Source organism: Trichomonas vaginalis, chromosome VI (genome assembly GCF_026262505.1).
Source record: "Trichomonas vaginalis G3 chromosome VI, whole genome shotgun sequence".
In the NCBI taxonomy this organism is placed as follows: Eukaryota; Parabasalia; order Trichomonadida; family Trichomonadidae; genus Trichomonas; species Trichomonas vaginalis.
Window position 1 is genome coordinate 10,424,236 of NC_067208.1, and position 18,751 is coordinate 10,442,986.

The 18,751-nt window shown below is 33.0% G+C and overlaps 5 protein-coding genes across 5 annotated transcripts; 1 reads left to right on the forward strand and 4 right to left on the reverse strand.

The window, feature by feature from the left end:
* Positions 1-1,550: 1,550 nt before the first annotated feature.
* Positions 1,551-4,458, reverse strand: TVAGG3_0839630 (protein kinase protein; the record flags this gene model as incomplete). Its single annotated transcript, XM_001327295.1, has 1 exon — positions 1,576-4,449. One exon carries the CDS (start codon positions 4,447-4,449, stop codon positions 1,576-1,578), a length of 2,874 nt encoding a protein of 957 aa, XP_001327330.1.
* A 427-nt stretch (positions 4,459-4,885) lies between these two features.
* Positions 4,886-6,193, reverse strand: TVAGG3_0839640 (Potassium Channel Kv1.1, Chain A domain-containing protein; the record flags this gene model as incomplete). The annotated part of the gene is made up of 1 exon (XM_001327294.1): positions 4,917-6,131. One exon carries the CDS (start codon positions 6,129-6,131, stop codon positions 4,917-4,919), a length of 1,215 nt encoding a protein of 404 aa, XP_001327329.1.
* A 305-nt stretch (positions 6,194-6,498) lies between these two features.
* On the forward strand, positions 6,499-13,084 carry TVAGG3_0839650 (ataxia telangiectasia mutated (ATM) -related family; the record flags this gene model as incomplete). Its single annotated transcript, XM_001327293.2, has 1 exon — positions 6,499-13,002. One exon carries the CDS (start codon positions 6,499-6,501, stop codon positions 13,000-13,002), a length of 6,504 nt encoding a protein of 2,167 aa, XP_001327328.1.
* Positions 13,085-13,552: 468 nt separating this feature from the next.
* On the reverse strand, positions 13,553-14,992 carry TVAGG3_0839660 (protein ubiquitination; the record flags this gene model as incomplete). Its single annotated transcript, XM_001327292.1, has 1 exon — positions 13,553-14,992. One exon carries the CDS (start codon positions 14,990-14,992, stop codon positions 13,553-13,555), a length of 1,440 nt encoding a protein of 479 aa, XP_001327327.1.
* A 164-nt stretch (positions 14,993-15,156) lies between these two features.
* On the reverse strand, positions 15,157-17,019 carry TVAGG3_0839670 (cysteine S-palmitoyltransferase protein; the record flags this gene model as incomplete). The annotated part of the gene is made up of 1 exon (XM_001327291.1): positions 15,189-16,826. The coding sequence occupies one exon, from the start codon at positions 16,824-16,826 to the stop codon at positions 15,189-15,191; it is 1,638 nt and encodes a 545-aa protein (XP_001327326.1).
* Positions 17,020-18,751: the final 1,732 nt, after the last annotated feature.

An 18,751-nucleotide genomic window follows, 5' to 3' on the forward strand; every position in this document is an offset into this window, starting at 1 on the left:
TTAATCAACTTTTTTTATTCTTCTTTAATTCAATTTATCTTTCTCCTAGAATATCTATTCCTTTAACAGACATAAAATCACTAATCGAGCTTTTTCAATACTCAAAATTTCATATAAATCTTTGTTATTTTTTCTCTCATCGCTTATTTTATTAAATATACATATTTCCTCTCACATATCCCTCTTCATATATATTGGATCTCAACACTCATCTATTAGAACAATATATTTTCGCTTAATCTCATATTATTCATTAACAATCTTTCATCTTCTTATTTCTTGTTAACCTACCAATATATGTATAGAATATATGCCCAATTACATATTCAGATACATTAAATTCAAGAAATTCTTATAATATTATTCTCCTATTCATAATAAAATCATATTTAGTCTCACATCACAATTCTATCAGTTCTCCAATATCATATCATATTGGTAACATCACATATATCTCTTATAATATCACTTAAATTTGTATTTTTTTATTAATTATATTTAATTAGTTCTACATTCTATTATTATAGAGGTTTGACAAACTCATCAATAGTTAAAATCAAAATCTATTCAGAACTTTGAATCTAATGAAAATTACATTTCGATATCTTTTTGCAAGCTTAATTTTTTGTATTATCTTAAAATACATTTAGTAATGTTATGTACGTATTGAATTCAAATTATAGCGCAGTAACATGCAACTCAGCTTGAGATTCACATTTCATTTTCACAATTATTGCATATATACATCAATAACATATTGTACTCACATATCTACACGATTCTAAACTCAATGACATCAAATAATGCTTGTAATATTTAAAATAATTTTTGCATTTTTGATTCTCAGCATAACTTCTATAAATGTCACCAAAACATTTCATTCCTACCAAGAAATAATATATTAGTAATTAAGCGTTTATTATTACTCACATCACTCATATTAATTCATTTTTGTAATTTTTTAAATAAATGACTGGAATCATAAACCCTATGTACCCATATCAACATGTTAAAATTTCAAAGTCTGAAACTTAGTATACATTGAGTTTCATGAAATCAGATATTCTCGTAGATTTCTTAAATATTATATATTGCTGGCCAATAATGATGCAGCATGATTCTCCATCATATCAGCATTCTAAACATATCTTTATTTTGTCAATTGGCATAAATTAAGGGTGCTTTTCAGGCGATAAATGGTATTTTAGATACCTGGGTAGGGGGTCATGAAAAAGTTGCAAAAGTCAAAAATTGAGGGTATTTCAAAATGTAAACAATTGCTTAAATAGCCATTTTACTTCAATGTGACACTCATTCAAGTTATAAGGTATAACGGAAATTCACTTGAAAGTGCAGTCAATCTTTTTAAATCTTACAGATAAGCAATCATCTTGTAAATATTAAATATCTTCAAAGCATCAAAGGTGAAATTTACTATCAATATTGATAGTTAATCTTCTATAGATTGCGAAAAGGCCTTTTTGATGAATTCATGATCTTAGCGACAAATATAGAAAAACATCAAAAATAAAAAATGAAAAATCATAAATCCATTGTAAAATATAAATTTTTTACTTACTGACTATCATCATTTTTAATAGCTTTGAGTAGCTCCTTAATCTTATTGTTTCCTGAGTATTTCTGAGCAATTGGAGCAAGTACTTCAGCTGCATTGAGTCTGTATTTTGATTCCATTCTTGAGAAAATTGAGAAAATGATTTCAGTAATTGGTTCATCTTTGCATCTCTTAGACAAGACATCAATCAATTCTGGAACATCATCATTATCTGTTATGAAAGGTGCAAGTGTGCAAATCATTCTTATTGACAAGTATTCGAAATTAGGATCTCCGCAATTAGCAAATCTCAAAATCGCTGAAACAGTGTCAGGATTATAAATTGCTTTTGCGTATCTTCTTGATTCGCTCAAAACGCATGAAATAAGTAAAGCTCTTGCAGCAATTACTGTTTCATTAGATTTGATGAGTCTGCAAACAACATCAGGAACTAAATGCATGTCTTCGAAACCAACTTCTGCGAATGGAATCAAAATAGAAAGTAAAGAAGAAACAGAAAAAACATCTTCAACAACAGAGAACAAGTTCAAAACAACATTAGGAATATCCATTCTCTCCAAGAATTTTCCTTTAGGAATATGAAGTCCCAATATAACTGCTCCTGTGTATTCATAATGTCCTTGATTAATACAGTTGTAGATAACTGTCAAAACATCAAATTTATACAGCATATCACGTAATGGAGCAATTTTATCTGCTTCAGCAATCATTCTCAATGTTTCAAGAGGTTTCTTATCGTAATGCATTGGAATTACATAAGTAATAACAATCTTTGTGAATTTAATCTCAGTCATCAATGCAAGAACAGTTGAAGCGAAGTTGTGTTTGACCAATCTGTTCGTGATCACACCGTTATCATCAATTTCAGCAATTGTTGATGGTCCAAGCTTCAAATAAATGTTTGACATCACAGGAGCAAAAGAAATCGGTGTAGCAGCGAAGAAATCTGAAAAGTACTTGAAATACTTTTTGACGAGATCTGGTTCCAAATCATTGATCAATTCGAAAACGCGTCTGTAGTAAATGTTGTTCATCATTGCGCATTTGTAGAGAATGTCTGATTCTCTGAATTTAATGGCAACAGCATCAGCAACGGACTTTGCAATGTTGTCTGGTTTGTTTGCGCAGAAGGAAAGAATGAATTCGGCGTTCTTTTCGCTTGTCAAAAGATTCTTGATGAAAAATGGAATGGAAAGATCGCCAGGAAGTCTCTCGCAAAGTAACTTGATGAATGATTCTTTGTCATCGAGTTTGCTGTATTGCGAGTTAACAAGATCTTCAACAGAACTGATTTTTCTCGATAATTGGACTAATGTAACTAATTCTGAAATTGTGAACTGTTCTTTAGTCAAAATTTGCTGGTTATAGACTTCTAAGGCGGATTTGACTAATGCTTCATCATTGGATTCCAATAAAACGTTGACAATAATTTCGATACAATATTCATCGAGTTCTCCTCTAGACATATCACGAAGAGATTGAGGAGTAAGAGATAGAAGTCCTTTAAGTGCTGAATCGTTGACTTCTGCTGTACTTTCAATGTGAGAATTGAAAATTTCCAAATTTGTTCCAGGAATAATGAATTCGTTCTTCACCATCATGTTTACGAGGTCATCGAATGATGGACGATAGTTTGGATTCCTCGACCATCCTTTGTAAAGTATTTTTGTGAGAGGTAACTGATTTGGAACTAATGGCCTTCTGTCTTGAAGCATAATTCGCTGGCGAAGGCTGTATGAGTCTACTTCTGAGAATGGTTTCTTGTTCGTGAGTATTTCATGAAGAATAATGGTAAATGAATAAACATCTACTTTTTCATTGAAGAAAATTGGTTCGTAGATCGTTTCTGGTGCTGAATAAACACAGAATGGTATGGAAACTGATAACTTTGATGATGTTCGCTGAACATAATCCAATCCAGTGATCAAAGGAAGTCCATTTGGACGAACTAATATGCAATCCGGAGTAAACCTGCAATGGACAAACCTGTGAGCATGCATGTATTGGAAAGCTCTGGCAACTTCAAGAATAATGATCGAATAAATGTCAGGAGAAAGGGTTTGGCCGGAATAAAGGTACTCAGTAAGAGATGGGAAGTCTGTGGATTCACTGAGAATACCGTATGGCGCGTAATGTAATGCACTTCTGTATTTTATGATTGATGGATGTTCTATATGTGAAACAATACTGTTCTTGTGCTGGAAAGGTGCATCAGATGCTCCAGGAGGGAAGATTTCTAAAGAAAGATTCTCATTTTTAGGTTTTTCTGTCACTGAAATTATTAATTTTTCAGCAGAAACGCGTTCAATCTTTGTAACTGTGAGTGATGAGATATCTAATGATTTCTGAAGTCTTCTGTAATGAGATTCGATTTCTAAGTAAGCATTTGGTAATTTTGTATTATCAACTAAAGGTTTGATTGCATCCATATCGCTACAGTACTGAGCTATAAAATATAGAACGTTGTATACAAACGACTTGTCAATTAAATGACATGTAAATATGATATCATAATAAAGCTTGTAAATTTTCGTAAAAATAGCATTAATTGATACACTTTTGAGTTGTCCTTCCCATGCAGTTTGTGAGCATAACTTTGCTGCTTCCGTTGCTTCACTCATTTCTATGACTAAATTATATAAGTAGTTTGCGAGCTCTGAGTTACATTCTAAGTTTCCATGTGTCTTGAGAAAGTTAATGGCCGTATATATCAGTTGCAGTGTTTCCGTGGCAGAATTTTTTAACAAGAACATTCTCTGAACATGCTTTTCAAATCTCGTCGAAGCATCAGATATACTGTTTACGAAGTCCAGAATGCGTCTTTCTGATTTGTTTGCGAAAAAGTTTCGAAATGATAAAGGATTTTCAGTCATCAAAATTTCTACAGCTTATAAAATTATCCCCGCCAAGCTCTCAAAAATTCTATTAATTGAATATATTACACGGAATTATTAAAAAATGAAACCAAAAATAGGGAAATATTTGACTTAAAATAATATCGTATAATGATATATCCCCATCAATCGAATGCTTTCAGCTGGAAAATGATTTGAATAATTCAAAAAAAAATTTTTTTCAAAGGTTATCTTTACCTGCCGCCCTGGCTTGTTTACTGAAAATATATGCTTATTATTGATACAAGACAAAATTTAGGAATTTAAGGTATTATTCGTTCCGTAATTCAGAATCGAATAAATGACAACCCCAAAGTTGGTTTATTTGATACATAAATAGGTGCATCATTTTTAACTCGACAGAATACATGGATAATTTGGTTATTTGTTCATCAATTTCTATAAAAATTAATAATTTTGAAATAATAAGAGAATATATCATGTCTTTATTTAGAAATAGTAAGTGTTCCAAAGAATTCAACACAAGATAAAGCAAATCTTCTATTTCCCTGGTTATTTGAATCAAGCTGAGTAATCCTAATGTTAGATGTTGGGGAAGATTGGTATTTTAGCTCAAATAACACGAGTTTTGAGTTCCCTACGAGTTCAGTGTTATCAATTTTCTTATCAACTTCTACCCAATTGCCATCAATTTGGACAGAAACAGTCCAAGATTTCGGACAAACGCCATTCGCGCCAATTCTCCATGAACGGAGTGCGTAATGGGTAAGTTCTATCTTATTAGGTGAGAAATTGAAGTAAATCGTGGCTTGTGGACCTTCTTTGCTGCAGAAATAAGAATCATCTTTTAATAAAACATTTGTAGCAGAGTAATAAATAGAGTAAGCATCATCTGAGCACACTAGTGGCGCATTTCCATTTTGTATTATTCCATCCATTGAAATTGCTGGATGAAATACGGAAATCAAGCTATCTTTCTTTTTTTTAGCCAATTCCTTTCTATTTCTAAGAAGAATAGAGCGAATAGCATTGAAATTAAGTGTTTTATCTGTAAGTAATGAATTAAATTTTTCATCACCGAATAATTCAAAAGGCAAGTACTGCCAGACACGCCAGCATTTCTTTTGATGTATAGGACATTGGTAATTTAAGATAACATCTGCAATTTGCTCTTCTAATTCGTGAACTTGTGGATTTTGTAAAATTAATTCTAAAACATAGCAAGGTAGATCTTCCAATAGTAGCTTAATATCGTTAAATTTATCAGCAACTGCATTTGCAAGATATTCGCAATCCATATTTGAATTATAACATTGTATTAAATTACTAAGTAAAGTAAATGGTTCTGACTTCTCGATCATTATTTCGTACGTCAAATTTGCTAACGAGTTGATATTTAATTCGCATGCAAACTCAAAAGTTTCTTGAAAATTTTTCTCTGTAATTTGAACTTGTTTGCCTTGTAAGTATTCATGTGTTGTTGTAAAGTCTCCTTTTGTCTTTAGTACAATTTTTTGCACCGATATATCTTCTAATGTTCTCTGAAATACTAATTTTGAAAAATTCGCGGCAACAAAAGAGCGAACAGGGTAAGTTTTGTCGTCAACAATTATATTTAAGTCACTTTTCATCTCGTGTGAAATAGTTTCAATAGCCTGGCGAGAATAAAAAGCAAAAGGAGTCGAATTTGTTGTCTTCATAATTTAGAGGGAACCATTTTTAATTGTTTACTCCCCCACATATACTTAAAATCTAATAAATCGGACTTTAAAATATGCAATTATACAATATGACTATTAGTAATCTTATTTGCAAATGAAAATTTAAAATATGAAAAAATATGAAATGATTTTTCAGATCTCTTTATTCTTGGAGAAAAAGACTCTTCTAAGAGCACACAATAAAAATCAATAGAGAGCATAGTCTATATCTTCCTGCTGATTGTAATGCATACTCTCTTACTGTTATTTTTATATAGGGATGTTAGAAATTTGTGATTTTAAAGTATGATTCAAATAACATTTGATGAAAAAGTGACAAAAAGATTTTGAAAGATTTTGAATTAAAATGGCTGAGCTGGCTTTTCCGAGTACTAATGAGATAATAAATCAATCTCCATATTACGAAATGGAAACGCGCAGCTCGCTATTTCTTCAAATTGATCAAATTATCAAACTTTCAGAAAATAAACAACATTCCATGTTTAAAATCGCGATGGCACATTTCAAGAAATATATTCAAGATACGTATCGCGCGAAAACACTCGTAAATGAAGAAAGATTCTATTTCAATGAATTATTTTATTCAATTTCATTGAATAGACTCAATGGAAATGTTAGTCATTACTTAATGTTTATCGATGCCATAATATCAGTTGATTTATCTTCGAAACAAGCAAAAGCAGTTAGAATTGCCAGAGATTTACTCGAAATTCCTCCAACTACCGATGAATACCCATGGGAAATTCTCGAAAAAGCACTCGTCTGGATATACAAATACGCAGGAAATTCATTAGAAAGCATTATTTCGAAATTTAGATTAAAAATATTTGAATGGACGATTTCATACAAGAGCGAATCGAAAATTTCCGCATTAAATCTCATCAACATATTCTTTCGAAACTTTCCTAATGCTTTAATCTCTAATATGGAGCAAGTTCAGTCTTCAATTTTATCATCATTGCAACATGAAGATAAACAAGTACGTGCAGCAGGCTGTCATACATTAGAAATCGCTCTTACACTCTCAGAATCATCACAACAGATTCATATTCAAACATTATGCGTTACAATTTCATCATATTTAGTTACAAGCCAAGATCCTCAATTTTCAGGCTTTGTTGATGCTGTACGTTCCGTAATAGATGCTGCTCCTCGTTTTGCATCCGTCTTTACCTTTGCTGATCCTCCATTACATTTAATATCAGTAGATAAACCAACGAATGCTTCATTAGAACTTGTATCTCTCGCATACCGATGCACTCCAAAGTTATTTAAGTACGAACACATTACACAAATGCTTACATTATACAAAAAATTTATTGCAAAGAAATCTCCATCGAGATTATGCGCATTACGTACATTGGGTGAGTTCTCATTCCTTGCCTCCAACAGATTGCACACACTGCATTCAGAAGCCGTTCAAAATTTATTACAAATTATTTGTTCAACGAACACTTCTTCGGAAAGTGCCTATGCCATACTCTCATTACTTAGTCCAGAAGATCCGAAATACCAGGAGAGAATGGCCTCTGTTCTTTCTTTTCCTCCAGATGATTTATTAGTTGATGGATATGTGAAATACGTTGAATTATGGCCCAAACACGCATCATCAGTCAAAATGGAGTTGATTCCCAAACTAAATGAGTTCATCAACACAAAAGATCCCTCAAAAATTTTGCTCTCTTTCAAAGCATTAAATAACCTTAAATGTACAATTGAAGAAATGACTGTTCGCTTGATATTACAGTATGCCAATCTACTTATACATGCAGACAAGACAGTTAGAAGCTGTATTAGTGATTTCCTTTTATCACATCAAGACGTGGACATTGGAATTCCCGAGAGATTGATTGTTTTTGTCTCCGCAGAAACAAATGATGAATTAAAACTCAGAGTTTTGAGAAAAATACACTTGAAATCAACAGAAAAACAGTTCGTACCGTTGGTTTACTCTATGTGCCATGATACGAATATAGATATCTGTATTTCTGCTATTAAAGTGCTTTGTAATCTTTCTGACACTTTACAAATCCTCTCAAATTTAGTTAATGAATTATTTACAAATCTGAAATTGTCAAATACAATTGACAAGTTCTATATCAAACAACTACTAACAATTGTTAATCTCAAAGGTGTTGAACCCATCAAAAACAAAGACAAATTAACAAATTTGATTCTTGAATTTCCATTCCAAAATACAGGAAGTTTAAGGTTATTAAATTCATTGATTAAAAGTGATGTGAACATAAAGAACTACAATCTTTTGATAAATCACATCAAAGCAAACATAAAACTCCATTTAAGTCCAAATAGATTAAACGCTGTTTTGACTCTTTTGTTGACATCAATGGAGAAAACAGATTTACTTGATTTTCTGTGGAAATCTGATTTGCAAATTGTTCCTCTTTTGTTTGAATTGGCACATAAAATAGAGGAACAAACAATTAAATCATTGATCATTGTAATAATAACAAAACTCGGCATAATTGATCCAAAAATTGTTCAGCCGTTATTAAATTCAAAACGTGACACTGTCAAAAATCCTGCAAACACGTTTAAACCTCTTAGTGAATCCATTGATCCATTAGTAAGTTTAACATATGTTTCTGTATCAACAGCATTACCTTTGTTGATGGAAATCATTGGAAATGACAGTTTAGTTACTTTGCATCAATATGCTGTTGAAGCTTTATTAACAGTTATGAAGAACTACAGATCTATTGGAGAAGATTTGAGTAATCTCATGGTTTCTTATATAAAAGAATATCTATTGAATGGTGGTCCATCAACAATTTCGATTATTTTGAAGAATTTTCCTAATTTTATCATTGTTTTGGGACAATCTTTTTCCGATGAAGTCGTGCCTCCAACTGTTGATGTTATATGCAAATACCGGGGAAGATTGCCAAGCCATACATTACTAAGAGCTACAGAGTGGATTGCTACTCAACTTCCTGATGTTTTGGAACCTCATATTCATAGATTGACAAAATTGTTTTTGTCATCGATAAAAACCGTTCAAAATGACATCGCAAATGACATTTTCAGTGTTTTCGTGAGTTTGGGATCACTTGTTTCTATTGTAGATTATTTAGTTATACCTGCTTTTCTACAATACATCGAATCCCACATAATGGATACAACGATTTGCGGAGAAATGATTGTTAAATTACAATCAATTCTGACTTTTATCAAAGATAATGGAGATTTCGGACACGAAATATTGAAAACATTGTTGTTAGTTTATCAGAATAACCAAGATTTAAGACAAAGAGTTATTAATATTTTCATTTGTTTCATTATTTTGTTTAGAAACCATGTTTTGTTTTTACTTCCTGAAATTACTCAAGTAATTAATTTGGAAAGTGACAGATATTTAAACAAAATCTTGGATTGTTTAAATACAAACACTGAAATTCCTTTGGCATTGAAGAATAAGTTCGCACCAGATCCTCCTGCTCCTCAACAAAGACAGTCTTCTCAACATTTCGCGATGCCAAGAAAACTGTCAAATCCAACGAGTTTTTATACAGAACCAAATTTCGAAGTACCTTCAAAAGACTGGACAAAGACACAATGGGAGAAATGGTACTACGAAACAATACCTGTGTTTATAAGGAACTCTCCAAGTCGTGCAATTTCCGCTTGTTACCAATTGGCTGAAAATCATGCTCATATTTGTTCTTCTTTGTTCCCTGTCGCTTTTGCAATTAATATTTTGGAATCAAAGACAATAACACTCAGTTTAGATCTAATGAAGAACGCTTTGATATCTAATGATTGTCCTTCTTTCATCGTCAGATTGTTTTTGTGTTCGATTGAATTACTTGAAATATCTGGAGCTCCTCTTCCAGTAAAATACAAATTATTGACGCATGTTGCAAACAAAATGAGACAATATCATCAGGCATTGAGATATGCTGAAGCCGCTTTCGATACTGATGTAGAAAAACTTTCACAAGTTATTATTAATATCAACAAAAAACTTGGTTTGAAATACGCAGCAAATGGAGTTTTTAGAAAACTGAGTAGAACAAAAGAAGAACAAGACTTTAACTCAAATACTTATCAGTTCTTAGGTGTATGGGAAGATGCTTTAAGACTCTGGGAAAAGAAATTAACAATAATGCCAAATAATGTCATTTTACTTAACAACAAAATGACTTGTTTAGAATATTTGTCACGTTTTAAAGATTTAGAAATTTGTTCACGAGGATTTAGTAATAAATTCTCAGCAGTTGCAGCTTATGGTAATGGGAAACTTGATGATTTCATGCTTCACATGAAGAATGTTAATTTAACACCAGAAACATCATTTTTACATGCAATTTATAATTTCTTGAATAATGATTATGAAAAAACAAAAGAATGTATCAAAATTTTCATAAATACAAATGTTGAAAACACATTCCCTGTTTTAAGTGGAGATTTCGAACGTTCTTACCATGATTTCGTTCAAATGACACTTGTTGTTGAACTAATGGAAATTGTAGAACTCAAAGAACTCGAAGGAACTTCATTTTACGAAAAAAGAAAAGAAAGAATCATGAAGAACTGGGATTACAGATTAAAACAAGTTTCTTTCAATGGACAAAGTGATTATTTCAGTTTGTTGCAGATCAGATCGTTGTATTTCAAGAAAGAAGAGATGAACAAGTATTGGACAGATTTCTTGAATACAACAATCAAACAAGGACAAACACAAATTGCTTTGATCGCTTTGGAAAAACTTCCAAAAGAAGAAGCAGAAACAATTTTCTTGAAGTCAGAAATGGCTCTTTATTCAGGAAAAGTTGATGAAATGATTGAAGGATCATTAAAAGCATTAGAACTTTGTGATAACAAGTCTAATTTGTATTGTAAGATCTCGAAATCTCTTGGAAGAGTTTATTTGAACAAAGGTTGTTTGAAAGAATCTTTTGAACACACTAAAAACGCTTTGAATCTTTCGAAATACAATTTCAAAATTTGGAAATTGTGGAGCGATGTAAATATTGCTATTTTCGAACAAAGCGGATATAAAGACAAAGATTCCTTAAAAGCAACTTTGGAAGGTTTGATGATGGTATTAAGTTTGAATCCTCCTGTTCCAATGCATTCTATTTTACGTGTTTTCTCTATTTTGTTCAAATACGGAAACACAGAAATATACGACCTGTTTCGAAAGCATCTTCCAAATGTTCCTTGCCAATACATTGCAGAGCATTTGCCACAGATAACAGCAAAACTAAGTTATGACAGTGATCTCGACAAACTTTTAGTTGACACATTAACATATATTGGAAATAATCATCCGAATGTTGTTTTGCAAGCGATATCAGTGAGTTTTCCTTATCAAGTTGACAGAAGTGAGATCATTAAAACAGTTATCCAGAAGTTGAAGATGTCACATCACACACTTGTTGAAGATTCAAGGATCTGCCGAAATGAACTTGTTCGTGTTGCATCATCATGGTTTGAAATATGGTGTTATGCTATTGATGAAAGTTCACGTTTATATCTTCATCAAAATGATCCTAAATCAGCAGCAAAACTTCTTTTGCAACATCATGATAAGATATCAAATCCACCACAGTCATTCCTGGAACTGTCATTCAAAGCACAGTTTGCAGCAACACTGTCAAAAGCACACACACTCACACAGTGTTATTTCGAAGGTAAGAGTGGAATTGAATCATTCCATCTTGCATGGCAGTTTTACACAGGAATATATACATCACTTCAGAACCAAGCACAAAGTATCAAGAGTGTTATCCTCGAAGATGCATCTCCATCTCTTGCTTCATTCAAGAGTTCTCTTATTTGTGTTCCAGGGACATACAAATTCCATGGTCCCAACATCGGAATCAATTCATTCGATCCAGTGATGAATGTCTTCACATCAAAACAACGTCCTCGCGCAGTTTCGATCAACGCAACAGATGGAAACAAGTACAAGTTCCTCCTTAAAGCGAATGAAGACACTCGCCTCGATCAACGCGTTGTCCAACTTCTTACATTTGTTAACACAATCATGGCATCAGCGATGGCAGGGAATCTCACTACATATTCTATTCTTCCTCTTGCTCCTAATGTCGGATTAATCGGATGGGTTCGTGATTCAACAACAATATATGAACTTATGCGTGACTACCGAGAGCGGAGGAAGATTCCATTGAATGTCGAGATCAACAACACTCTTCAGATGTGTCCTAATTTCGAACAACTTCCTGCGATCGAAAGGAAAGAGAGTTTCGAATTCGGTCTTTCAAAGACTAAAGGTGATGATCTCCAACAAATCATCCTCGTTAACTCTAGTGACAGTTCTAACTGGGTTAGTCGACGCCTTGTCTACACAGAGAGTCTTGCAGCAACATCGATGGTTGGATACATCTTAGGACTTGGCGACAGACATCCAGGAAACATCATGATGTGTGTTAAGACAGGCAAACTTTTACATATCGATTTCGGAGACTGTTTCGAAGTTGCACAACATAGAGAACACTATCCAGAAACAGTTCCTTTCAGATTAACAAGAGTTTTCGTTAATGCACTCGAAATTGCTAAAGTCGAAGGAACTCTTCGCCAGTGTTCAATCAATGTCATGAACTTGCTCCGTCTCCACAAAGACACGATTAGTGGACTTCTTGAGACATTCGTTCATGATCCTCTTCTGATGGGAACTGCGAAGATGTCTGAAGAGAAACAACCAGATGTCCTTATCAGACGAATTGTTGCAAAACTTACAGGAGACGATTTCCCGGACAAAGGAAATCTCTGTGTTGAACAACAAGTCGACACACTCATATCAGAAGCAACAAGCACACTGAATATCTGCATGATGTTCAAAGGATGGCGTCCATGGTGGTAATCCAATGTTATTTTATTTTATATTTTATCTTTTTATCTTTTTATTGTTTTTTATTTTTCTAAAATTATTTGTTTATTATAATAATAAATATTTATTTTGCACCTGATTGAGTAAGAAGATTAATTATATTCATAAAATTATAATCATTTCTAACACCATTTCGAGTATAAAGATACTCATAAACATAATTATATTCATATTTATCATATATTTTTTTTGTTTTTTGCATCGTTTACTAAATCAAATGCTGTTTTTCCATCGTTGTTTTGATCATTAAGATTGACTCGAATTGAAACTAAATATTCGACGACTTCATAAAATCTATTTGTTGCTGCCAAATGAAGTGAAGAATCGTTATTATTTGTTTTATCATTTTTATTGCATCATGTCATAAGAAGATGTTTAACTACTTTAAGATGACCATCAACCACCCAAACCATCAACCACCCACACCATCAACCACCCAAACCATCCCCACACCATCAACCACCCAAACCATAACCCACATAACCACCATCAACCACTCAAACCATAACCCACATAACCACCATCACCCACATCTATTTGCTGCTGCAACAATGATTGGGGAAAATCCATCTTTATATTTTTCTTCTGGATTAACTCCAATTGAAATAAGGTATTTTACTGTTTCGAGTTGACCGTTCGATGATGCATAAAAAACACAATTTGCATTGTTGTTTGTTTTAGAATTTATATCACATCCAATACTCTGAAGATATTTGATGACTTCAAGATGACCATTTTGTGATGCACCAATAATTGCAGAAAATCCATCATTATCTTTTTCATTTGGATCTACTCCACAAGATACGAGATATTTAACTGTTTCGAGTTTTCCATTCGATGAAGCAACCAAAACACAATTTGCATTTCTGTTTGTTTTTGAATTTACATCACATCCGATGCTTTGAAGATACTTTATCACTTCAATATGGCCATATTTCGATGCAACAATTATTGGAGAGTATCCATCATTATCTTTTTCATTTGGATCTATTCCACATGAAACAAGATATTTTACTGTTTCAAGATGACCATTTTCTGATGCTAAGTAAACACAGTTTTTATTTTTGTTTGTTTTGAAATTTACATCACATCCGATGCTTTTAAGATATTTAATCACTTCAAGATGACCCTTAATAGAGGCTAAAAGAATAGCATTACATCCATCAGAATTTCTTCTATATTGTTTGTCAAAACCATTTTGTATTAAATATTGTATAATTTCGAGATTGCCATCAATTGTTGCATACAGTAAACAATTAATTCCCCAAAAATCATAAACATTCCGATTACATCCTCCTTCAATAAGAGCTTTTACTAATTGAAAATCTCCACAAGAACATGCTTTCAAGAGTGGATTTACACCATTTCTATGTCTCATTTCACTTAATCCTACAGCACATGCTAAAGCAATACTCTGCTTGTTGTACACATTATTCTTAAGCCAATTATAAATAGATTTAAAATCATTAGAATCTGGAAGTTGAAACATTGAAATAATCCTTTTTTTGCATTTAGTTAATTCAATATTATCATCTTTGAGTTTCTTTATTTCATTTTCCATTATTCTCACTTTTTTCTGAAGATTTTGTATCTCTGTTTTGAGTTCTTGGACTTCTTTTGTATCTGATATGTGATCTTCTTTGTATTGTTCAAAAAATGTTATCAAACTATTGGATGACTCTAATCCTAAATAGTCTTTGTAACTTTTGAGAATTTGAATTGCATCATCATATGAATGAACAACAACATTGCTCTTGTATGTCATTTCATATAATTTTACTGAGTTAAACTTTGATTTCCCTTGTGAAACCATAAGTTCGAAATCTTTTGATTTAAGTGTTGCTTTCTTTACGACTTCGGAAATAACATCTTCATCAAATATGTCATAAAAATTACCTTGATCGATGTATGCATCTATATTTTTAGCAATGTAATCATAATCAATAATCATATTATTGTTCATTTTTTTTTCAATTTAAATTTTGACTTGGAGTAAATTTTTCAAATTTAGTTTGTTCTACTAACTATCATAATAATATGTCATAACTATATTATTAATGGTTTAATTATTTTTACATTGAAAGTGAGGAAAAATTCAATTAATTAAAAATAATATCTATAAAAACATTTTTAAATACATATAAACAAACATAAAAATATTACTTATTTTTGATGTAGTATTCATCACCGAATGTATCATCACCGAAATCTCGCGATGACATAGAGAAACCAAACATGAAATCTTTCTTTTCTTTTGAGGAAAGACTCGAACCAGGTAAAGAAGGAGGCGAAGAGAATCCAGGAGTAGAAATAATGTTTCCTTTCGTACGAGATTTTTCGTTTTTCGCCTCTTTGTCAGAGAATGTTTTGATCTTTTTGATTTTGTGTTGTCCTGTTGGGTTTCCATTCTCATCCTTAACTGCAATCCGTACTTTCTTAACATGAACATGCTTAAGTGGCTTCTCGAAATCAGGTTCATGTTTGAAATGCGGTTTTCGAAGACTTTCGTAATATCTTCGAGATTTCGGATCAGCAGGATGAGGGGATTCTGGATCTGTCTCGCGTATTGACAATTCCTGAGGAATGTCTACTGGAAGAGGAGGAAGTTTTTTACCTTTAGTATAATCATCGAAATCTTCATCTTCATCTCCGTCAACAGTTTTGTCTGTTAGTGTGTCTATGAATGAACTACGTGTTACATCTTTAGGAGATTGTGGTTCTGGAACGTAATCTGTTGTGTTGGTAAAAAATTCACCGGAAATTGGAGGAGGAACAGGAGCCATGGGCTTTGGAGGGGGTGGAGGAGGAGCTTTTCTTGGAGTGTCTTCTGTTGTTGTGATTCCTGTCTCTTGCGTTGAGAACATAAGAGCTAATGAACTTGATTCGCTTTCTTCTTCGCCAGAATAGCTGAGATATTCGGCTTCTTCGCTATCCTTTGGTGCGAGAAGAATATTGTTATCGTCATTCTTCTCATAATCAACGGCATTCGCGTTTGATGGAGGAACAATTTCGCCTTGGTTCTCAACAAATGCACTATCATTGCGCTTCCAGTAAAATCCATCACTATTCCTAGGGATTGGGCACGGGCAGAACCATGCAAAGCAGTATTTTTCATCGCCAATCGTTTGTATGCAGTTTTGTCTGCATCCAAGGTCGTAAGGATTCGTATAATCGCCTGATCGTTCTGCTTTAAGTGCTTGTACTGTCGTTTTATTTGTAGTTAGGTAGCCAATGTGTCGAACAAACACAATCATGAAGAATATGAAGAAAAGAATAACAGGAATGATTAATATAAGCATAGCTATACGCGGAACTGTTGTTTTCCAGCCATTCTTCGCCATATCAACAATTTCTAGGATGAATATTATGAAGAAACAAATAAACTCTAGTATAAACCAAACGAGCTGTGTAAAAAAGTATCGATAGTTCTTTAAACCAACCCAGTTTCCGATCCATTTACAGATATGATCTGCGCGTAAGACGATTCTACGTGCTTTAGCACTAAACACTGCACGTTCTGGACGATCTAAGTTTGATGCGAATGTTTTTTGCTCTTCTGTTGTTATTATTCCTGCCATTTGCTCTTCATAAGTGTATTTTCGACGTTTTTCTATGAACCAAAACCATGGTAAGTATCCTGGACTTCTGCACATTGCATTTAGATACGCAATCCACCAAATGAAATATATTAATAGATAGACTACAACGAGAATTATAGTTGCTGCGCCGGAAGTAGTATAAAATAGTGACCATGAGCCGAAAACTGCTGCACATAGTGTAAGGAATATAACAATCATAGGATAAAAGAAATTACACTCCCATTGATTAAGAAAATATTTTTGTATTTTTGGAAAATAAGTGATATGACAATTTCCACAACTGCATTTCTCCTCAAATTCACTAAATAGAGGAACGTCGTAGTCTTCATTGTCCACTGTCACTGTTTTCCCGGAGTAGGCAAATGCCCCCTCCATGATTTTTCTGTTTTCTTGCCGTTATAAATTTTGGTGACTCCCCCCAAAATTTTTTATTATACAAGCATTTGCTTTTTTTGTTAAAATAAGCATTTTATTATATAACAGATATGGAACACATATTTTGAGAAGGATAAAATTGATGCAAGGTGAATTTTTTGATGGCGTGTGGGCAATTTTAACGACATTTTTTAACGCGATACGAGCGTAAGTCCATAGAATGTGTTTTGAGGGAAACTATAAAAATCCAAAATAGAGGTAAGTGCGCCATTATTACCTGCGAAGTTACATGGAATAAATCGAAGAGTAAGTACAAGATGATCTTGCATCTTTCCAAGTAAATGAAATTTATTAAAATTAAGATGATAATATTCATTTATAGTATGTGTATGATGTTTTTTCAAAATTTCTTCAAATAAAATGCAATGATAATTTTTGAATAATTTTTTTCTTGTGTATATTTCATTTTTGATTAGTGAAAATATCATTACATCAATAAGGAAAGCACAATCCAAATTCATATTAGTTAAATTAATATACGACCAAAAGCCCGCCAAATTTGAATTAAACACGTTTTTTGATAAAAGTGTCATTTATGATTGTTGCATTTAGGGATAGTAGCCAATTTCGGTACCAATCTTGAAAATGCCTCGCCATGCCGCAACATGGAAGAGAAGTATTGGTCTGATATTGAACTATCAATCAATGCAAACTGAATCACCTTGTCATGTTGCTCCACAGATACAGCAGTCTGAGTCCCTCGCTTGGTCATGTTGCTCCACAGATACAGCAGTCTGAGTCCCTCGCTTGGTCATGTTGCTCCACAGATACAGCAGTCTGAGTCCCTCGCTTGGTCATGTTGCTCCACAGATACAGCAGTCTGAGTCCCTCGCTTGGTCATGTTGCTCCACAGATACAGCAGTCTGAGTCCCTCGCTTGGTCATGTTGCTCCACAGATACAGCAGTCTGAGTCCCTCGCTTGGTCATGTTGCTCCACAGATACAGCAGTCTGAGTCCCTCGCTTGGTCATGTTGCTCCACAGATACAGCAGTCTGAGTCCCTCGCTTGGTCATGTTGCTCCACAGATACAGCAGTCTGAGTCCCTCGCTTGGTCATGTTGCTCCACAGATACAGCAGTCTGAGTCCCTCGCTTGGTCATGTTGCTCCACAGATACAGCAGTCTGAGTCCCTCGCTTGGTCATATCACACCAGATAAATAAAAGTTCAGCTTCACAATACTTACCTGCTCTATTATGTGATTTTTTCCAACTATCATATGTTAGTTGTTGTATTGAAGTTGAGTATGAAAGAATAATGTTGCAAGATTTCTCACCAAATAAAAAATCATTAAAGAACATTTTATTCTTTGAAAATGTATTTATGTTGAAAATAATGGAAGATGTTATTCTTGTTAGTTAGTTTACGAAGTTCTTTTGGAAGAAATTTGTTGAATATCTTTATTTTGAATGGGAATGAACTTAGGAAATTCACCACAAGCTCTTGAATAGGCAGAATTGTAATGGATGATTAGCTATGATGGGATTATACGATGTTGGTTTGTTCTAGAATGATTAAAAAGTTTTCAGGTAATGTGCTGATGCATTACAAAAGATGGAAATTATTTAAATAATAACATAGTTTAATAATATTCAATTTAACTGATTAAATATTTGAAAAATTATCTAATTAGGATTTTTTTGGTTTGAAAAGTTAATTTTAGGCATAGTGTATAAAATAAAAAGCATCTA